The sequence below is a fragment of the Papilio polytes genome, unplaced genomic scaffold (assembly GCF_000836215.1).
Source record: "Papilio polytes unplaced genomic scaffold, Ppol_1.0 DF823399.1, whole genome shotgun sequence".
In the NCBI taxonomy this organism is placed as follows: Eukaryota; Metazoa; Arthropoda; class Insecta; order Lepidoptera; family Papilionidae; genus Papilio; species Papilio polytes.
The window spans coordinates 475,960-495,851 of record NW_013525805.1 but is presented as its reverse complement, the minus strand read 5'-3'; the positions used below and the strand labels follow the sequence as shown (position 1 = coordinate 495,851).

The 19,892-nt window shown below is 33.3% G+C and overlaps 3 protein-coding genes across 3 annotated transcripts; 2 read left to right on the top strand and 1 right to left on the bottom strand.

Annotated features, from left to right (window-relative positions):
- Positions 1 to 814: 814 nt before the first annotated feature.
- LOC106104789 (pancreatic lipase-related protein 2-like) lies at positions 815 to 2,782 on the top strand. Its single transcript, XM_013284927.1, has 6 exons — positions 815 to 881; positions 1,146 to 1,320; positions 1,453 to 1,601; positions 1,697 to 1,942; positions 2,097 to 2,433; positions 2,677 to 2,782. The coding sequence occupies exons 1-6, from the start codon at positions 845 to 847 to the stop codon at positions 2,720 to 2,722; spliced, it is 990 nt and encodes a 329-aa protein (XP_013140381.1). The 5' UTR covers positions 815 to 844; the 3' UTR covers positions 2,723 to 2,782.
- Positions 2,783 to 3,712: 930 nt separating this feature from the next.
- On the bottom strand, positions 3,713 to 5,806 carry LOC106104809 (pancreatic lipase-related protein 2-like). Its single transcript, XM_013284950.1, has 6 exons — positions 5,747 to 5,806; positions 5,415 to 5,583; positions 4,937 to 5,085; positions 4,439 to 4,684; positions 3,917 to 4,268; positions 3,713 to 3,847 (listed from the first exon to the last, which is right to left on the bottom strand). Exons 1-6 carry the CDS (start codon positions 5,781 to 5,783, stop codon positions 3,802 to 3,804), a joined length of 999 nt encoding a protein of 332 aa, XP_013140404.1. The 5' UTR covers positions 5,784 to 5,806; the 3' UTR covers positions 3,713 to 3,801.
- A 7,682-nt stretch (positions 5,807 to 13,488) lies between these two features.
- On the top strand, positions 13,489 to 16,761 carry LOC106104711 (pancreatic triacylglycerol lipase-like). The gene is made up of 5 exons (XM_013284839.1): positions 13,489 to 13,522; positions 13,710 to 13,887; positions 14,387 to 14,532; positions 14,872 to 15,117; positions 16,427 to 16,761. The coding sequence occupies exons 1-5, from the start codon at positions 13,489 to 13,491 to the stop codon at positions 16,759 to 16,761; spliced, it is 939 nt and encodes a 312-aa protein (XP_013140293.1).
- The last annotated feature ends 3,131 nt before the right edge of the window (positions 16,762 to 19,892 follow it).

The following is a 19,892-nucleotide window of genomic DNA, read 5'->3' as shown; positions in this document are numbered from 1 at the left end:
ACATTAATTTGTACATCAATCAAAGAAAATAGAAGCAGAAAAGAGAAAAATATGGAACCAAGATGTAGATTTAACCCAACAATGTAACGCCAATTGTACTTGTACTTATACAATGTACTTGATAGTCAAGTTACTTTCACCTTATAGGTAACCTATGCAGCATACATCTTCTGTATCACCTCTGGTTTTAGAAGCATTTAAGCAAATTTTACCAAAGACGCATATGGTCTGTTCTTCATCATTCTTCTAAAGTGGAAGAAATGATACTGTTTTTCGGAGATGTTGAAGATACAGGCTACATATCCACTTTAACAAACGTAGCAATTGATATTATTTCAATTATTCTTATCACAATAACACTCTACAATTGGTAAGTAAGGTTTTCGACAAGACATTAAATATATCTTTTGTACAATCGGGGAAACAGACGGTGAATTAAATCATTTGAAAGTTTTTTTCACATTAAGACGATGGTGAGGAACAACAATCAATAAGATTCAGCTTTTAAATATGCCTGTCTGAAAAAAATGTCGGTGAATGGTACACGGCTGATTGCTTTTAATTGTTATACAATTTGTTTGCGCAATTCATGGCTACCTATTTGATTTTTTCAAAGAAGCGGAGTTGGTCTCATTACAAGGAACAAGTCAATTTTTCTAAAACTGGACCACTGCGGATTTCCTAGACTGTACAAGCTAAGTGATAGTACAACATGTAGTATCAGTTAAGAAAACGCATTAATATTTTGCAAAACAGATAGTCCTGATTAGATTTAATCTCATATTGTCTTTATATAAAGACAAACATTCCAGAATTTAAGTAGACGACGGTGAATTTTGTAAACATGAGGTTGATATTTCTGGTCGCTCTTAGCTTTGCTGGTATGTAGTCATATGCTTGTGTGATAAAAATGATTTGTGATATAGGAAGTTAATCTTATGATGATTGTGTCTTATTAATGCGAACTTCTTTTACTTAGTATTTTTCTTAAAAAAACTCTACTAGTACAAAGTTTAGACGTACATAGAGAACGAGACATCCTCTATTAATAGTTTAAACTCATTTGTTGAAAAATAATATTTCACAGTCAGCAAAACAAAGTAACATCAGTGGATAGGATTTTGAAAACAATCTGAATGTTTCAGCTTACGTGGCAGCAGTGCCAATGTTACAAGAGGAAAAGACTTATCCTCGATTTATTGAATTCCCCGATGGAGACGGAGTAATGCACACGGTGGATCTGGAAGCAGAACCTGACATGGAACTTCTGGAAGAGATTAACAGAAACCCAGCTAATAATCGATATCTTCTTTATACCAGGTACGTACAAAAACAATTTTTAATGGTCACAATCGGCTTACCTAATCCATATATGCACCACATCCTACACTTCTGATCCTTTTCTTTCATCCTATGAACTCTTAATTTGTTTTAAAAATCGATTGTTCACAGGCGAAATCGCAGAAACGCGCAAACATTGGTAATTAACAATGCCAACTCAGTTACGTCATCCAATTTCAATGGACGGGTACCAACCGTTGTCGTTGTCCATGGTTGGCTGAGCAACCAAAAATCTAGCCTAAATGATGTAATTCGTGATGGTGAGTCAATATCTACCATCTATTTCACAACTCACATTTCTATTTGAAAGCTGTATATTTTTTATAACATAAATCTTTTCGTTGTTCTTTTATAGCTTACTTAGCAAAAAGCGATGTTAACGTAATTATTATGGAATGGAGAAGACTGGCGACTTCAGACTACGCTACCGCAGTGAGAGGAGTGCCTGCGGTGGGCCGCGGGCTGGGTCAGTTCCTGGCCTTCCTCAATCGTGTGGCAGGAGCGCCGTATAACACCATGCACTTGATTGGATTCAGTTTGGGAGCACATCTTGTTGGAAACGCTGGCAGGGAAATTGGAGGAAGAGCAGCTCGTGTTACAGGTGTCTAATGAGTTATATTATTGGTTATTTTGTAATATTAAAATCGATATCAATTCACTTGTTACCTTAAATGTCATAATTGCTTTCATATGAACTTTTTTTTTAATTTTGAGGTAATTTACTCTTTCAAATATAAACGTGGAAATACTTTTAGGTTTGGACCCTGCCGGACCTTTGTGGAGTAACAACTCAAACCGTCTTCGAGCTAGTGACGCTGTTTATGTCGAGGGTATACATACAGACGGAGGTACCGCAGGATTGGGTATTGGAGCAGCCTGTGGTAATGCCGACTTCTTCCCTAATGGTGGTAAATCACAACCGGGATGTGGGACTGGGATCTGCGACCACAATCGTTCTTGGGAATTGTTCGCTGCGACTGTCACCTACAACCACCTCGTCGGTCAGCGATGCAACAACATGAACCAAGTCTCCTCGAACTCATGCACTGGTGGAAGATTGAATATGGGCAATGACATTCTAAACAAATCTGGGTAAGCACAGTAACTACGTAGAAAATGTTTCGTGCATAAATTAAGCTATCAGTCTTTTTGTGAGACAGAGCGACTTATACCATTACTGAACAAAATTATTTAAGAACTGCATATCTGTGCCAAGGGACGACACTGATAGAATAGGAAATACTAATAAATAAAACATACGTGGTGGAATCATCATTTTTATGTAGATAATTTATCGTGAAGTTAGAAAAAAACATTAATCACGTTTTTTTTCAGATCTGGCCTCTATCGTCTTAATACCGGCAGAAGACACCCATTCTGAATGTATATAATCGTAATTTCGACTGATAAATAAAAGTTAAATATTTTCGCATGTTCATAATTTTTTTTTTCATTTTAATTTAAGTTGTACTGTATTAACTAGATTATTTCAGGGATTGTTGAAATATTTGTCCATAATTCTGTTACATTACACCTGGTTCCAATCCAAAACTTAGAAATTCAACAACATTTCTGACTAAGCAATTTTTTCTCAGATGAAATGATGGATTGAGTGAAAAGTGATGTGATCAAGAAGGGAGTGATGACTGAGATGACGGATGATGATGACAAAAATCCGATGCGCCGACGCTACGGAAGTAGAATTAGGTGAAAGATGATGATTGATAGCATTAGCTACCTTTATGTCGGAAGAATATTATTTCATTTTTACAAAGTAGTGGCCCATATGTATGATGTGTTTAAATCGAAATACAGATAGTATCCTTACACTGCGTTTAACGTACAAACTTTAAACAAAGTGTAAACATATCTAAGGGTAACTAAGCTCAAAGCGCCCGTAGCGCCCTACGGGATCATAGACGCCGTTATTTCATTATGTTTCCACGCTGGAAGACAGCCAAGCTCAAAATCGCTTGGCTGGACATTTAATACAGTAATCTGCCTCAAACGAACCTTGATTTGACCACAGTGCACATTTAACTTGATTTCAAGGTACCCCAGAGAATCAAACTATTTAACGACTAGCTGTTACTCACGAGATTGTCCGCGTGAATTAAAAGAAATACTTAAAAATACAGCCTATGTTACTTAGTGATAACATATATTTTTTTAAAATAAAAAAACCGGCCTAATTTATGAGTTATTGCAATACATACAAAAATGCAAATATATATATGTCCTGTTTAAAATATAAGTATAGTAGTTTAGATATAGAACTATAGATTATTTTTTTAACAATAAAATAAAAGTGATGGCTAAAACTAGATGTCATATTATTTTGCGATTTAACAAGATCAAACATGGCAAGATTTTATCGGATTACACAAAAATTTAAAAGCACAAAATTCTATTGTTGCTGTTTTTTTTTTTTATTTTTCGTCATACTGGTTTGTTAGTAAATTAATACGGATATCTCCATCCAGTGTCCAAGCGGAATATTCCATATCTGTAAAGAAAATTTAATTCAATTTCATATTTTTAACACAACTAACATTTAAAAATCTCATCTACTTACTCCGACTTTATCAAGTTGTCATTGCCCATATGGAAATTAGTTCCCCAGCATATGTTCATTAACATTTGCAGCATATTGATGCATTTCCGTCCAATCAGGTGATTGTAGGTAACGCTAGCACGATACAGTTCCCAAGATCTGTTGTGGTCACAAATACTGGTTAAACAACCAGGTTGGGATGTTCCTCCGTTAGGGAAGAAGTCAGCTGTACCGATTGGAATGCCAATTCCGAATCCATGGGTAGGGTTGACACCAGAAGGGCCATCAGTATGGATACCCTCTACATAGACAGCGTCGGAAGCGTTCAAACGATTCTGGTTATTGGTCCAAAGTGGACCAGACGGATCTAACCCTGAAATAAAATAATAATGCATATTTTAATTACCAAAGTTGAAATTTAGCAGCATTCATCATATCATCTGACAAAACATTATTACCACCACATAAAGAACATTTTGATCTTCGATGATATCTGATTTATTTATTGCATTGTCACAATAAATGAGGGAATTTTTATTTTACCTGTGATACGAGCAACTTGTCCTCCCAGTTCCTTTCCAGCGTTACCCACGACGTGGGCACCAAGACTGAAGCCAACAAGATGCATAGATGAATAAGGTGCCTCAGTGACGGTGTTCAAAAATGCCAAAAATTTCCCTAAGCCTTGTCCTACTGCTGGCACGCCGAACGAAGCTGTGACGTAATCAGAACCGGCGAGTCGCTCCCAGTCTACGACGATCACGTTGCAATCCGCCTTTCCGAGATGTGCTAAAAATATATTTTTAACAAATTTATCAGAATAAAGCACTTAAAAAAATATTTGTATAACGATACTCTTATTCTTGCTTTTTAGATTTTTGTCGGTTTTTATCTAAATTTTAACACCAACTATATTTGCTTATCTACAGTAGTTAGTTTTAATTGACATTTTTCATAATAGCGATTGAAAAGAATGATCTAAAGGGCGGTCGTATACTCACGAAATGACATATGACACATACAAGTTATTAATAAAATTACCATCTCGTATAACTGCATTTAGTCCTGTATTTTGATTGTTGAGCCATCCGTGAACGATGACGACGGTAGGACGTTCAGGGTTGAAGTTAGATTCGGTAACTGAGTCAGCGTCATCCATGACCAACGTTTGAGGACTTGTGGGGTTAGCACTGGAATTAAAACGATACATTTTTGACTGTGTTATAATTACACTCTTGCATGTAGGGAAAGTTATTGAAGTAATTGTTATTAAAATATTAATAAACAAAGTCTTAATATGAGCACAAAATCGTATTATCTTTAAATGCGTAAATAATTAGTAAATCTTTAAAAAAAATTATAGCTAACAACCACAAAAATTAATACGAATACAGTATTAATTAACTTGGATAAGCATCCACATGGTCGTTTGGTAATTTAAGAAATCTAAATTTTATTTCAATCGACTTAAAGTATATTTTTTCTTTTCCATTAAACATTTTAAGATATAATTTCGTACCGTGTGAATAATAAATAGAGGTTGTTCGCGGAATCATTTTCAACTTCATTTAAAAGCTCGAAGTCCGGTTTTGCTTCTAAATCAATTGTGTGAATTATTCCTTCCGCATCGGGAAAGTTTAAATATCTTTGATACGGTACGTCATTCACCGCCGGCAAAGCGACGTAACCTTAAAAATACACAATTTATAAGACTGTTTAATACACAATACAATCTGAAAAAAAAACAAACGTTGAATGCTTATTTAAGAATAAATAATTTTTATACTACCTTCATGTGTGTAATGATTTTTATTATGAAACAAAATTCTACCATAAAATTTTTTATCTTACCGCTTATAAATAACGACAGTATAAACCACAACTTCATTGCGAACGTCTTTACATGGGCCAGTAAAATCCTGTAAAGGTCAGATTTACTTTTTATATGATCGTGCGGTGATTTATCAAGATTGATTTCTATCAAGCTGCTACTGTAGATACAATATCTTTTTTATCAAAAATTTTATCGATATTGTAATTTTTAATTTAAAGATTTTATTAGTGGATTTGAACAAAAGTCAAATTTTAAATTATCAATTACATTTGAGTCATATATCTCTGTTTAATATATGCTACGTCTATAAATAACTAGCTGTTGCTTTCAACTTTGTCTACATGAAATTAAAACATATAGCCTATATTACTCACAGATTAATTACCTTTGTAACGGTAGAAGATTTTTTAAATCGACTCAGTAGTTTTTGAGTTATTTCAATAAACAAAAATACAAATCTTTACTCTTTATAATATTAGTACAGATTATTTTAGATAGGTAACGCATCTGGTACTATGTTTATGCCATGTTCTAAAATGAAAGAAAATACCCTTAACACTCGCAATTACAATCTTATTTTGTGCATTTCTTTAGTTAGTAATCTATCGAATGATAAGATAAGAGGTAGTATTTAAAAAAATCAATAACTCTGAATATAATCGTAAAGAATTTAGATAACAACTTTGATAATGTAATTAAATATATCCTTTTCACCACAAGCTGCTTTGATTTGCGAGATTAAATAATTTTTAAAACATTGATTTCAAAATTATAATTTGTAATCTTAGTTCTTACTAATATTACAAATACAAATATACATATGTTTGTTACTTTAAGATGATTGAATGTCAACGAAAATTTGAACATCGACAATTAACAGTCTTGATAATGCATAGGATATAATATTAATTAAGGATTTTTGGTTTATAGTGTCCGGTCATATTACTCGATACTATAAGTTGTTAGCGCTACGTGCGATGCCGTAGCACTACCTGAGTTGTCGTAGCATTATTTGCGTTGTCGTAGCATTAGTTTACAGAGACGTAGATATTAACGCTATTTCTACACAATATGTACTACTCACTAACTAAAACAAAGCCAACATGTTTCCAACAATATGTTAGCAAATATTGTACCCATGTATGTACATCTTCACTAATATTATGAAGATGAAATGTCTTTTGTACGTATTGAAATAACTTAAACTACTGGACTGATTTCAAAAATTCTATCATCATTTGAAAGCTTTATTATCACTGCTATGTATAAGACTAGCTATTGCTTGCGACTTCGTCTGAGTGAAATAAAACTAGGCTACTAAACTACTACACTACTAGGCTACTAAACTACTAGGCCTACCTCTGCCAGTGTACCCCTGCACAATCATAACTGACGTCCTTTCTAACGGTAAAAGAATTATTAAAATCGGCCCAGTAGTTATTGAGTTATTTCAAAACATACAAAAATGCAAAAACACAAATTTTCCCTTGTTAGTATAGATGCAGATAGGCTATGTTTTTCATAGCAATGTAGTATTGTAATATAATTTAGGATCTGCAATAACACGTTACGCACGATTTAACTCAGTTTTTGTGCCATTCCGTCGAACAAAAGTTTGCAATCTGTTGTGTTAGTAAAGCAATTTGTCCCCGCACCGTATTTTGCCGTCCGCTTCGGCGCGAACTTTTCTCATCTAAACTGTTTGCTGGGACACGTACACTGTTCTTGTAAACTTTTTTGCTTTATACGTCATTATGGGAATTTAGAAAATATTATCGTTTAAATTTGTATACACAATTGTTAATGTTGCTATCATAGCTTTTAATATAGTGTATTGACTTCCTTTATTATAAGTATAGATGCCACAAAAGTGCAGTATATTTAGTTTTATCTTAGTAATCTATACGTTCTAGATGCTGGCGCTCTCTCGTGTCAGAGGCCAAGACCCACTTCGGGTCGCTGCGCCAACGCAGTAAGCAAGTAGTAATCTATACTTCTATACTAATCTTATATCTTTTATATATCTAATCTATATCAATACTAAAATAATAAAGCCTAAACACATACTATTTCGTGGCGTAGAATGTTAATAATCACAACTTATTTTTGAATAATACTTTCTACAATAAAAAGCTCTACACTAATACTAAAGACACGCTTTAGGCTATATACATTCTCGCTATTAAACTTAGCGGGTAAATAAATTGGAAAAAACCTTCATGTAGGAAAGGGACTATAAACTACAAGCTGCCAACATGAAATAAACAAGGTTGCCATGGTTTGTCATTATGTTTGACATTTGCAATTGATAATTTGACAAATGTAAACAATACAATAAAAAAAATCATAGTTTCATGCGGATGAAGCCGCACGGGAGCAGCTTGTTTCTAATAAATATTTTAATTATACTTCTTTTTCATTTTGAAAATATGTGAATGTATCATTTGAGTTAAAATTCCTCATTAGGTTACTTTTCGTTGTATTAATTAAAACGATATTACCGAAGTAACCTTAAATAAATTGAGAGGCAAGAAAAACAAAAAGTACAAGCAATATTTTATATGAATTTCTGTATGTTTTGCTTCTTAGTAAATACATTTTTCATTTTCATTTGCGATATTCTACTAAGATCAGAATTAGGTACCTTTTAAGTGCTATAGAAGACGTTGAACATTTGCAAAGTATATTAAAGTCTTTGAAAATACTTGAACTATGATATTATTCCTTTCAATTTAGAAAGAAACATTTAATAATTAAAAATGTTTGTAAAATCATTAAATGATATTTAAAAATTCTTCTAATTTAGAGATAATTTATTTTTTATTTTTTTTATTTCAAGAAACTTCGGTCGAATATTCTGATGACGTCAGAGATGTGTAACCGAATTAAAAAAATGTTTATGAAACTGCTTTCTTGCATTATGAAAAGAATAAGTAAGTTTAAAATAGTGTTGTACAACAACGGCAACGACTGATAGTACATTGGTGTACTGAAAAATATTGTTGTTTTTATCAAACACTGTCCTGCTAATAAGATAACATTGACGTACATAATTGATAAATATCAGATCAAGATGCCTTGTAACGGTTAACAACTAAATAATTAAAGTGCATTATAATGTCAATGATTATTAATAATAATAGCCACCATACACGTATTCTCAAGTATTTGGTATCTGCTTCTAATGCAATTTATGGCAACTATTACCTGTCCACTTAAATATGTCGGTACGGACTACTTGAGGTTGTCCGTGTATGGCGACCACAAGGAAGCATGATTCCATTTCAATTTCCATTTCCACTCATGTTAAACAATTAGATTATTTTTATGTTTGTTATGTCTAACACATATAACATACATACAACGCCTGTTTATGTTCTAACACATTAATATGTAGAGTAAGATTCTAAGAGCGGGCGCACACCTTTTACTATGCTATCGGACAACTGTTGTGCGATTGTCGAGTATCGATTGTTTTGTAGTCAATTCAACTGTTTAGTTGCACAAGATACATTCAGAAAATTCTTAGAGTTTCATTAAATACCGGTACTTCAGGTGGATATTTTGGCAACAGTTCAACGTCTACGATGTTAACACTATAAGTTAATTACTTTAAACTTTCCTATAGCTACCAGCTAGCTTCAGCTTACCACTATTATATTTCCTTTAGCGTAGTCAATCTTTAAACTTATATTATTAATTGAAAAGAAACATGAAATGAACAATTTTTAGTAATGTTTTCTGCTCTTATGTAATTAATAAATAATAAATATAATAATATTATTAATTACCGAAAATGAAAAACTATTAAACTATTAAAATATTTGGATTTGGCTCACGAGATTACCGCCATGTGGCGTATGAAATCGACTACCATTATTCCGATAGTCGTTTCGGCACACGGGCTGATAGCGAAGAGCTTCGACCAACACCTCAAGAAGCTCTCGCTAGACAGTTGGATTAAGGGCCCGATTCAAAAGGCGGTTATTTTAGAAACCGCACGACTAGTGAGGAGGTTCCTGTCTCTGCAGCCCTGACCACTGGTTGCTTGAGTCATCGGATTCCGCAGCCGGTGGACTTACTATTTTTTTATATAATATGTTTTATTTTGTTATTTTTTTTAAGAAAATCATGTGAAATGTATTATATATAAAAATAAGAGAATAAAGATATGAAGTTATTAATTAACTAATGTAAGAGCTTATTATTAATTAATATTATACATTAATTATTATAAGAGCATATTTTTAACAATATTATTTTGAATAAAAATGTTTAATTGAACTATAAGAAAAATCACGTTTTATTGAAATTTCATGTTTCGTAACCGTGTAAAATAAATTAAGCAAAGTCGTGACTTGCTGTTAGACTTGGAAACTTTTAAATAAATGGCTTTTTCCCGGGCGTTATAAGTCTGATAAACGATTTCATATCATCGTACAAAATTGAAAATTGATCCAGGAATATGGACGGACTGGAATTTTGTAACATTTCTAAAGTGTATTTTTTATTTATATCATAAGGTCGGAAATGAGCAAACGGCCAACTAAATCCGCCAAAATGGTGAAGCGACCGCTGCTCATAGACATTCCTATTGGCGAATGCGTTACCTACCCTTAATCGACGGAAGCGGAAACGCACAAAAAAAGGATATTTCCCCTTCCTGTGCCCTTTCCTCCGTCGTCAAATCCACGTTTCCGTCCCATCCTTTTCTTATAAGAAAAAACGAGGGAAGGAAAAGGGATTAAAGATGGGCCACCGGCACCACACTCACTAGACTAACCGTGGGATTGCTCCCACTTCACGCCTGTTTTCTATGTGGTCGTGGTATTTTACCGGGCGAGCTGATCCAATCGTGCGAAGATGTTAAACTTTACAACTTAACACTAGGTATTTATAAAAACAACCTATGACATTCCTGAAAATAATACGAACAACATTTCACTCGTTAAACCTCCGTAGTTGCACAAAACATACGTATTTAATATTATTAATAAGATAATACACTATAAGTAAAATTTGTATCTGTATTCGTATGCAATAATTTATCTTCAAATATTACCCTATGTATCTTTGCAAGAATTTAAAAGTTCTTACGTAACTTTCAATTTGTTCCTTATGACAATTTTTATTTGTAATTTAGTATTCAATGATAGTATTCGAGGTCGCCCTATAGCAACAAAGTTAATTTAATAACAAACCCTCGTGATTAACACAAAATAAGCATGAATACTATCTCGTAATTCCCCATTATAATGCCACAATAGTAACGGGGAAACAATGGATTATTCTCACAATTTCGTTGTTTCTTCCTCTTACCGTCAGTTTACACTGCCAAAATACTAGTTAAAAAACATACTGCTAACTTAGTTTGATTCCTAGTGTATGACAAGGATAACAATATAATTTTGTATCAGTTATTAAGCGGTGGAAACCAACGCTTATACCGTTTAAGTTGTGTTTAAAGGGGACAATTGGAAACGTTCGTGTTTTGTTTCATTTAAGTAACTCTCTAGACGCTACTGTGTAAATAATATCTGCTACATTGTCTAATGGAATTTATACAACTATTGTTAAGTAACGTATTGTATGAGAAAGTAAATTATATATCTAACTTCCAAACGTATAGGTACATAAAATCGTAGATACCTAACCTATGCTTTCATATAGTTGTATTTTAACAAAACGATTTCCATCTCTTATCATTAAGAAAATTTGAAAAATGGACAAATAATAATAAAAGGGAAACATTAAATATCTGCACAGATGTTTTTTTAAATTCCTCTCTTTTCTCACTCAAATAAATATTAATTTTTGTGACCTGTTGATATGACCTTTATCTCGTGCCATTTATTCTTCTTATTCATATTAAAATACTTTTCGAAAGGAGTCAAATGTCTAACTAAACTAAAACTACTTCATTTTTGTCCAGAAAAACAATTTAATAAACCCGCATTTTATCAGATTAAAATAATATAATATAATTAAGATATATGCGAGATTTGAAAGGTCAAGTATATAGTAACTATTGAGTTATAAAATTCGGAAATAACCACAAGTACGGTACATAGCGATTGTTTCCTATTCAATTGCCTTTATTAATACAACTTTAACAATGTAATTGTGTTTGAGTTAAGGAAGAAAACGCTACTTAGAGTTCATACAAAGATTTTCATTTGCATAACGCAACAGTGTCATTACGGAGATAATGCACGCAATTGGGCAAAGATTTAATATTTATAGAGGGCAATTTAAACAAAAAAGTAAACATAAAGTCAAGATTATTCATCATCTTTGAGAATATATTTTGTATGTAACGAGTAAACTCCAAAACTACTGGACAGATTTCAGAAATTCTTTTGCCATTAGATAGCTGCCTAATCACTTTGTAACATCGAATGTTATTTTTTTTAATTTCTTGAGACGGTGTCGCTGGCAAAAGCTAGTCCAAAACAAATCCTAACCTTGACGTTTTAGTTAATAAAGGTATTACTTGATGTAAATTTTAAAGGACTGCTCGAATAACGATTAAGTCATTGATTGTTGTCATGTATTTCATATTTTCTTCCGCATAATAGGAGGATAATGTTTCTCTCGTGTGTAACCTAAATGGCTTCACCGTTTGTGTGTCATTGATTGGTGTTTTCCTACATTATTGCTTGTAGTTTCTTGACATTACATTATGCCTATGTACAACTATTCTTTGGTGTACTGAAGGTACAAACATGTAAGTAACAATACAAATAGATAATAAGATATATAAACGGGTGGAGAGCAATTTGTACCGGCGACAGCGGTAGCACGTACGGTCGTGACAAATCGCCGCGAGGGCCACCTGCGAATCTGGACAAATGCAAGCATCCGTCATGAAACATTTCATTACTTATTTGCTCTGTTTACATACGTGCAGCGCGGGTGAGTAACGCTTACAAATTGTAACAACAACATGTACCCAGTTGCCCAAATTAAATATTATTTTGAACCCCAGTTCGAAGCTGTTTCGTGATTTCTTGTGTTGTGCAAAACTAGACACAATACTTTAAAGAAAAATTCCTCTGAACTAAAACGTGTTATACGGGGGATTTCTACAAAGCCGAACCTTTAACCGCGTTATAGACGGGTTTACTGTATATGCATGTAGTCAGTGGGGAATCTCGTTTATAACTAACTTTTGCCCGCGATTCCGTCCGCGTGTAATTAAAAAGAAAAGCAAGTAGCTTAGTAGTGTTCTTCCAGACTCTATGAAAAATTTCGTCCAGATCCGTTCAACCGTTTAGGCTACAAACTTTAACAAACATCCATCTATCCATCTATGTATACTTTCGCATTTATAATATTAGTTACTATGATTAATATTTTTGAATTGTCTAACAAAATAGCCGTTTGTTTTACAATTTATAAAATAATTTATGTTTATTAAAGCAACGGTGATTTTGGCCACTAATATAGACATTGTTAACTTATGCAACAACCAAAAATTGTCAGCTACATTCAGATTAATGTTATGAAGTTGTCCGATAAGCGGAATGAGTTCCCGCCGCGGGGAATAAAAGCAGTGTGGCGCCGTTGCGAGGAATTCATTACTTTTACGATACACTTAATATCGATATTGGATACGTTTCAATGGATTGTTTATAACTTTTTTTCTTTATTTTATTAACTTTGTTTGATAGACATTGATACCGTCATGAACTCGAACTTACCCTATGTTTGGACTGATTAGGGCTTAGTCAACCACGTTGGTCTTCAGCCGGTAATAATGCCACACAGTTTTGAATTTCAGATATATGCAGGTTTATTTTAGAATAAATAAATTAACCATCATGACCTAGTTGTAAATTCAAAAAAACACAATTTTATGCTTCTTAATAGGAAAATATTCAATAACATTTCATAGATTTGTTATTTTTATATTTGATAATTAGTACTAAAGCTTTAAAATGTATAGTTTAATTTTATTTAACGATAAATTATTTCTAGCTTTTAGGAATTTCGAGTTTCCGAAATTATTTAACGGAACAACAAATAATGAACTGGGTGTAATAAAATTCCCAGACGAGAAAGGGAAGGTGCATATTTTTAACAGCACAGCTAAGCCTAATTCAAAATGGCTGCGCAATGTTGGAAAATTCACCAATAAATACTATTTATATACTCGGTAAGTTAAGTCTTAAAAATATTATTTTATTTAATTAATTTAATCACAATATTTTTGTTCTAAAACAATTCATTTATAGTTTTCATTATAGCAATTATTAAAAACTGAATTTTACGCTTATGTATTATACTAAAACATAATTTGCCTTAATAACAGAAATTTAAAAATAAATACTTAATCTAACATAGTCCAAAAAAATCTATATTCTTATACCTATATAAAACTAGATTTCGCCCACGACTACGTCCTCGTGGGATTAAAATAAAAACAAAAGTAAAAAGCCTATGTGTTCTTCCAGGCTACCTTCTACGTCAATACCAAATTTCATCGAGATCCGTTCAGCAGTTCAGGCTGCAAACTCTAACAAACATCCATCTATTAATCTAAACTTTCACATTTATAATATCAGTAAGATTACGTTTGTAATATGTCAGTAACCCCGTTTTGTTACCCTATGAACATATTTATTTATGCAAACTAATAATTGTCATCTTTTCAGGGCAAGTCAACAATACGAAGAATTAATTATGGACGACACCAGCTCTATAACTACGTCTAACTTTAATGCAAGCAATCCAACTGCAGTCATAGTACACGGCTGGACTGGAGATAAAGATTCCAATATTAATATAGCGTTACGCGGTGGTAAAACTTTCAAACATGATGTTACTAATAATTAAATTCGAATTTTAGATCATTGGAGAAATATTTGTTGACACGTAACTTTGGAACGTCTGTATGAAAATAGAAACAGAGTCCACCTCTGTTCCATTATCAACTTGCCCTTATCACTTATGGAGGGTCGGCACAGTATGTGCTGCTCTTCCGTACAGCTCTGTCAGCCGTCATATCTGAATCCATTCCTTTCTTAAGGATATTCTCTTTCACAGAATCCATTCATACTTTCTTCGGTCTTCCTCTGTTCCTCTATGTGTAAATACAAGGGTCATTAAATCATAGTAAAATATAAATAACTGTTTTCAGCGTTCACCATGATTGGAGATTACAATGTGATAGTTCTAGACTGGAGTAGAGTCGCTGACAAAGACTACATAACATCGGTAGAGGGCGTGCCTAGAGTCGGTAGATATTTGGGCAAATTCCTATCATTTTTGACTTCTGTCACTAATGTTTCCATAAGTACACTACATTTAGTAGGACACAGTTTGGGTGCACATGTTGTGGGAAATGCTGGGAAAGAACTTGGAGGACGAATTGGTCGTATAACAGGTAATATTTATAGTATCTAGTTGTTACAATTTATCGCACATTCATAAAAAAAAAAAAAACTTAACTTGCTTTTTTATCATTTTTATATTTTCCATCGACATAATTTTTTCTTTTGTCACTTATTTCAGATAATTTGAGCCCCTAAAAATTAATTAAAACCACTAGAATTATCTCTACATACAGTTGCAATAAGAATAAACAAACTTAAAAAAAACTCTAGAACTCTCTGAAACAAAACATGTATTTTATGAGTTGTTATTCTCGATAAACTACGGTAACTACCCTTAAAGCAAAACAATCAACAAGAGAAATACGATAAGTTCATTGTTAGCGCTGCTAGGAAATATTATTTTAAGACTACTAAGTAATAACTGAACTCTAGAAAAACAGAAAAACATCGACTTTATAAAAGGGGATAACAGATAGTTGTTATAAAAAAAACAATCAAGTAAACTAATATTGTTTTTAATGTTTTCTTAAAATCTTTTTAATTCAATAGCTTTAATAAAAACACATTTTTTATAACATAAGGTGGCAAACGAACATGCGTCCACCTGAATCCGCCAAAATGGCGAAGCGACCGCTGCCCACAGACATCCGTAATAGCAGATGCGTTGCCTACCCTTATCCGACAGAGGAGGAGACGCACATAAAGAGGATATTTCCCCTTCCTATGCATCTCCTCCACCGCCAAATCCACTTCCCGTTTCCATCCTCTCCTTATAAATAAAGGGTAGTAACGAGAAAGGGACTTAAATTAGGCCTCCCGTACCACACTCCTCAGACGAAACACGGAATTACTTCCATTTCACGCCTGTCTTCTGTGTGGTCGTGGTACCACACCTGGCGTGCCGGCCCGTTCGTGCTAAGATGTTAAAGAGGGCACTACCACTGTTAATATTAATTATAGATTATATTTAGGAATATTAGACTACATCGTAGTGTAAAATGGGGTCAGGACATAGTTAAGTTTTTTAAATGTTGTTAAAACACATAAATAAATATGTAAAGTAGTTATAGTTAATTCCAGATTATATGAGGTGTATTAGAGACTCATGTAGAGATAAACCTCTTTGTGCGTGTTTTTTTAGTCTAGTCTAGGAGCCAGTACGGATAATGTTAATAATACACACAAGCTCGCATCGTTACACATTACTACAACACTGCACGTGTACCGTTATAAGCTAAGAGGCTTATACTATCGTTATTAATACATCAACTCCTGTGGCAGCTTTGCTGGACTATCATCAAAAGTTTCCTGTTGTACCTTCAGCTGTTTAAATTTAAACTCTATGTTATTTGTTATTAGGTCTAGATCCGGCTGGTCCATTATGGAGTTTGAATAGCAAGCGGCTGAGTGAAAATGATGCAATTTACGTCGAGGCCCTTCATACAAATGCTGGATTTTTCGGAATCCTCGAAACAGTCGCTAGAACTGATTTCTACGCGAACGGTGGTTTCGATCAACCTGGTTGTCTCACGGATATTTGTAGTCACGAACGATCTTGGAAAATTTTCGCTAGTTCGATCATTTTTGATAATTTGGTTGGCTACCAATGCTCGTCGCTTTTGCAGTTCACACTCGATATGTGTTACGGAGCGACGTTGAATTTTGGGAACCAGGAATTAATGAAAACTGGGTAAGCAAAATTACATTTTTAATCGCTATTTGAACCATATTGTTTGTTTTACACTTTGAGCTAGTTAAATAATTAATAAAATCTCACATATTAATATTAGGTGTCTACATTGAGTTACTTTTATTTTCAGGAGCGGAGTATATCGTCTGAAAACCAAGTCAGATTTTCCTTATTAAATATATTACTGATTTCGATTTCTTGATTTATTTTATTAAAGCACTCATCTTTTTATACGCTATTGTAAATTATCATTTACACGGAAATTAAAAATTTGCATAGCATTGTAAATCCACTGTCGTATCACATTGCAAGAAAATATCATAATTCCTGTTTTAAATATAGTCAATTAGGTTTTAATATATCTTTATATAATCCTTTATTTCATTAACAATCAATGTCGGCACTTGTGTCACCTTCGTTTGGATTTCTAGTTTTGGACATCACTAGCATTAGCGTCCGACGTATATCACTATTGAACAAACATCACCCATTTATTGTTAATCCATTTATTTAAAGCAAGCAAAATGTAATTTAAACGAATTAAATATGTTCAAACTGAGCACCAGAGTTTATATTAAGTCCAAAAATTACGAAATAAAGAATCAACATTACATTGTGAATGTATCCAATATGTTGTATGTATCGTAGTCGTAGCAAAAATACTAATAATTTAAGAATAAAACAAACAAAATATGTGTTTATATTGAGACGAATTGATGTCGAAATACTTGAATGTTCAGAATAATACTTAAGAAACTGCGATGTAAATTATTTAATTTACAATTTCACTAGCGAATTTTGTAATAAACGATGTTCATTATTTTACGGTGACATAAAGCTAGTAATATATAGGATTAAAATAACGTTGGTCGTTAATACATTTTCTTAAAACAGTTTGTATGTTCAAAAAGTGAAGCGCTGTCTGAAAAACTGAAAATAGAATTTAATCTGTATTGTAAATGCACATTTTCATATAAAAATTTAAAAGGTTTTAAAACCGTAAACGTGTAGCTAACATATGTAATAACTAACATAAAAGGGAAATAAAGTAAAACGTAAACAAAACGCAGCTCAGTTTCAAAGCTTAAACGAGAACCACAAACGAAAATGTATACAATTTTAGTATCTGGTAAAACCGCTTATTAAAAATTAATGCAATGTAAAATAAAAGCCTACACATCTTTTAATTCGTTCAAGTATTCCAACCATTGTTGATTGATATTGACGAACACAAGCATGTGTATTTTTAAAATCAAACAAAGAGTTTTTGAAGTATTATAAATATGCACGTATTTATTCAGCTGACTGTATCCTATATTGCAAAAATGCGTATGTGCATAGACCAAACTGAGCTTAATGTCTTTTTTTTTTGCTTATGCGCTTATTATATTACGTATTATAGAACCCACCCGTGTACGTAAGAGGAAATTGCACGAACATATCAATGTGAATGAACGTGGAAATATTGCAACGCATTCCAGGTTTCGCGAAACCAGAATGCGTAAATTAGAAAAACAATTGCACTAGTTACTAGTGGTCTCTTGTAGCCTCTAAAATAATTTACATCTCGTTTACCACGTATCCTCTTTTTATTTATTATTACGGTTACGGGAAGAAAATAACCAAAACATCATATATTACTTGTACATTGTTTTAGTACTAACGAAAGAATTGCTCCAAATAGTTAAAACGATTGTCGTTGCTATCTGTGACGAAAACGATGGGTTCGGATCCCGCAGTACAACCTACCTTTAAACTACGCATGCACCGCAGGGCATAACATTGTAAACAAGGGGGTGATGGCGGATATAGTGGTGCTTACCTACTCGGTCTCCTCCTCTCCGTGTGTCAAGTCTAGAAGCGTCAGCAATGCTACCCGCAGGTGCACCCATATGCACCTTTGAATTCGCACATTTGTAAAACCAACCGACTCGTTGGGCTGCTTGCATGCGAGCCCGAGCGTACCGAGCGTACTGGGGGGATTCACAACTACCCACTAGTGCGGGAGAATAAAAATGCGCCCGGTTACCCGCATTGAGCCAGGGATATGAAATTTAAATTATATGTTCCCACCAAATGTGACAAAACACAATCCAATGATTTATCTAACGTGTAATTTTCATCTTTTATGACTTAGTAGTACTGTTTTCTTTCTACATTCCATTTTTTTGCATCATAACAATATAGAAGAGTAAATTTAAAGGAATGCTAATAAGTTTTTAAACAAGTATTTTGATTGCGGAAACCAACAATTATAAATTTTAACCTGCATTAAATTCAGCGTATGGTAGTTAAATTGGCGCCAAACTCACCTCAGTTATTTTGACTTCGCCTTTATAAAATGATGTTTATTCTAAAAATCCTTTCATTGAGACCTCTGTTTCAGTAAACTTTTTATTATTCGTCGGGTGCTAAGTTATTAAGTCAAGTTGTTTTTGCATTGCTAATATAACATGTCTGGCTCTCCGATATTTCCTTTTTTCATGTTAATATATTTCTTTGATTAAATTTAATGAATAATAACCTACCGCCTCTTTTCCATCTGCAATATGTAGCCATTGCTTCCAGAGAGATGTCACGAATATTTTTAAATTTGCATGACAGAATATTATTAGTAGTCTATGAAACAAAATTCCATAAAATTTGAGCACATAAGAATTATTTAATCACGCACCAGTAATGGGTAAAAGTAAAAAAAAATAAATAACAAAGAATGTTTTCGGTGCGTAATGATCGATATAGCGTGGAATACCACGTAATAATGTAAACCGTTACAAGGATACCAGCGAACAAGATTGCTCGATGCGAACGCCTCGTAACATTACAAATATTCAGTGCATACCTCAAGATGTCGGATTCTTAACAAAAATTAAACTGTTCAATTTAACACACAGAACAAAATGTCTCTGTTAAGTAGGCGCTTAATGAAATGTTAATAATGCAGCATATTGTGACTTACTTTTAAAGGTAATGAAGGCTCTTAGCTCACTCGGTAAAATTTAATCACCGCCTCTTTCGGGCGTAATTACAACATTATCCCTCAAACTCCTCAGCGGAGATAATGCACGTAATTTATAAACACCTGCGTGCGAGAACACAATATATTAATACTAGACAAAGGAGAGATATTCCACT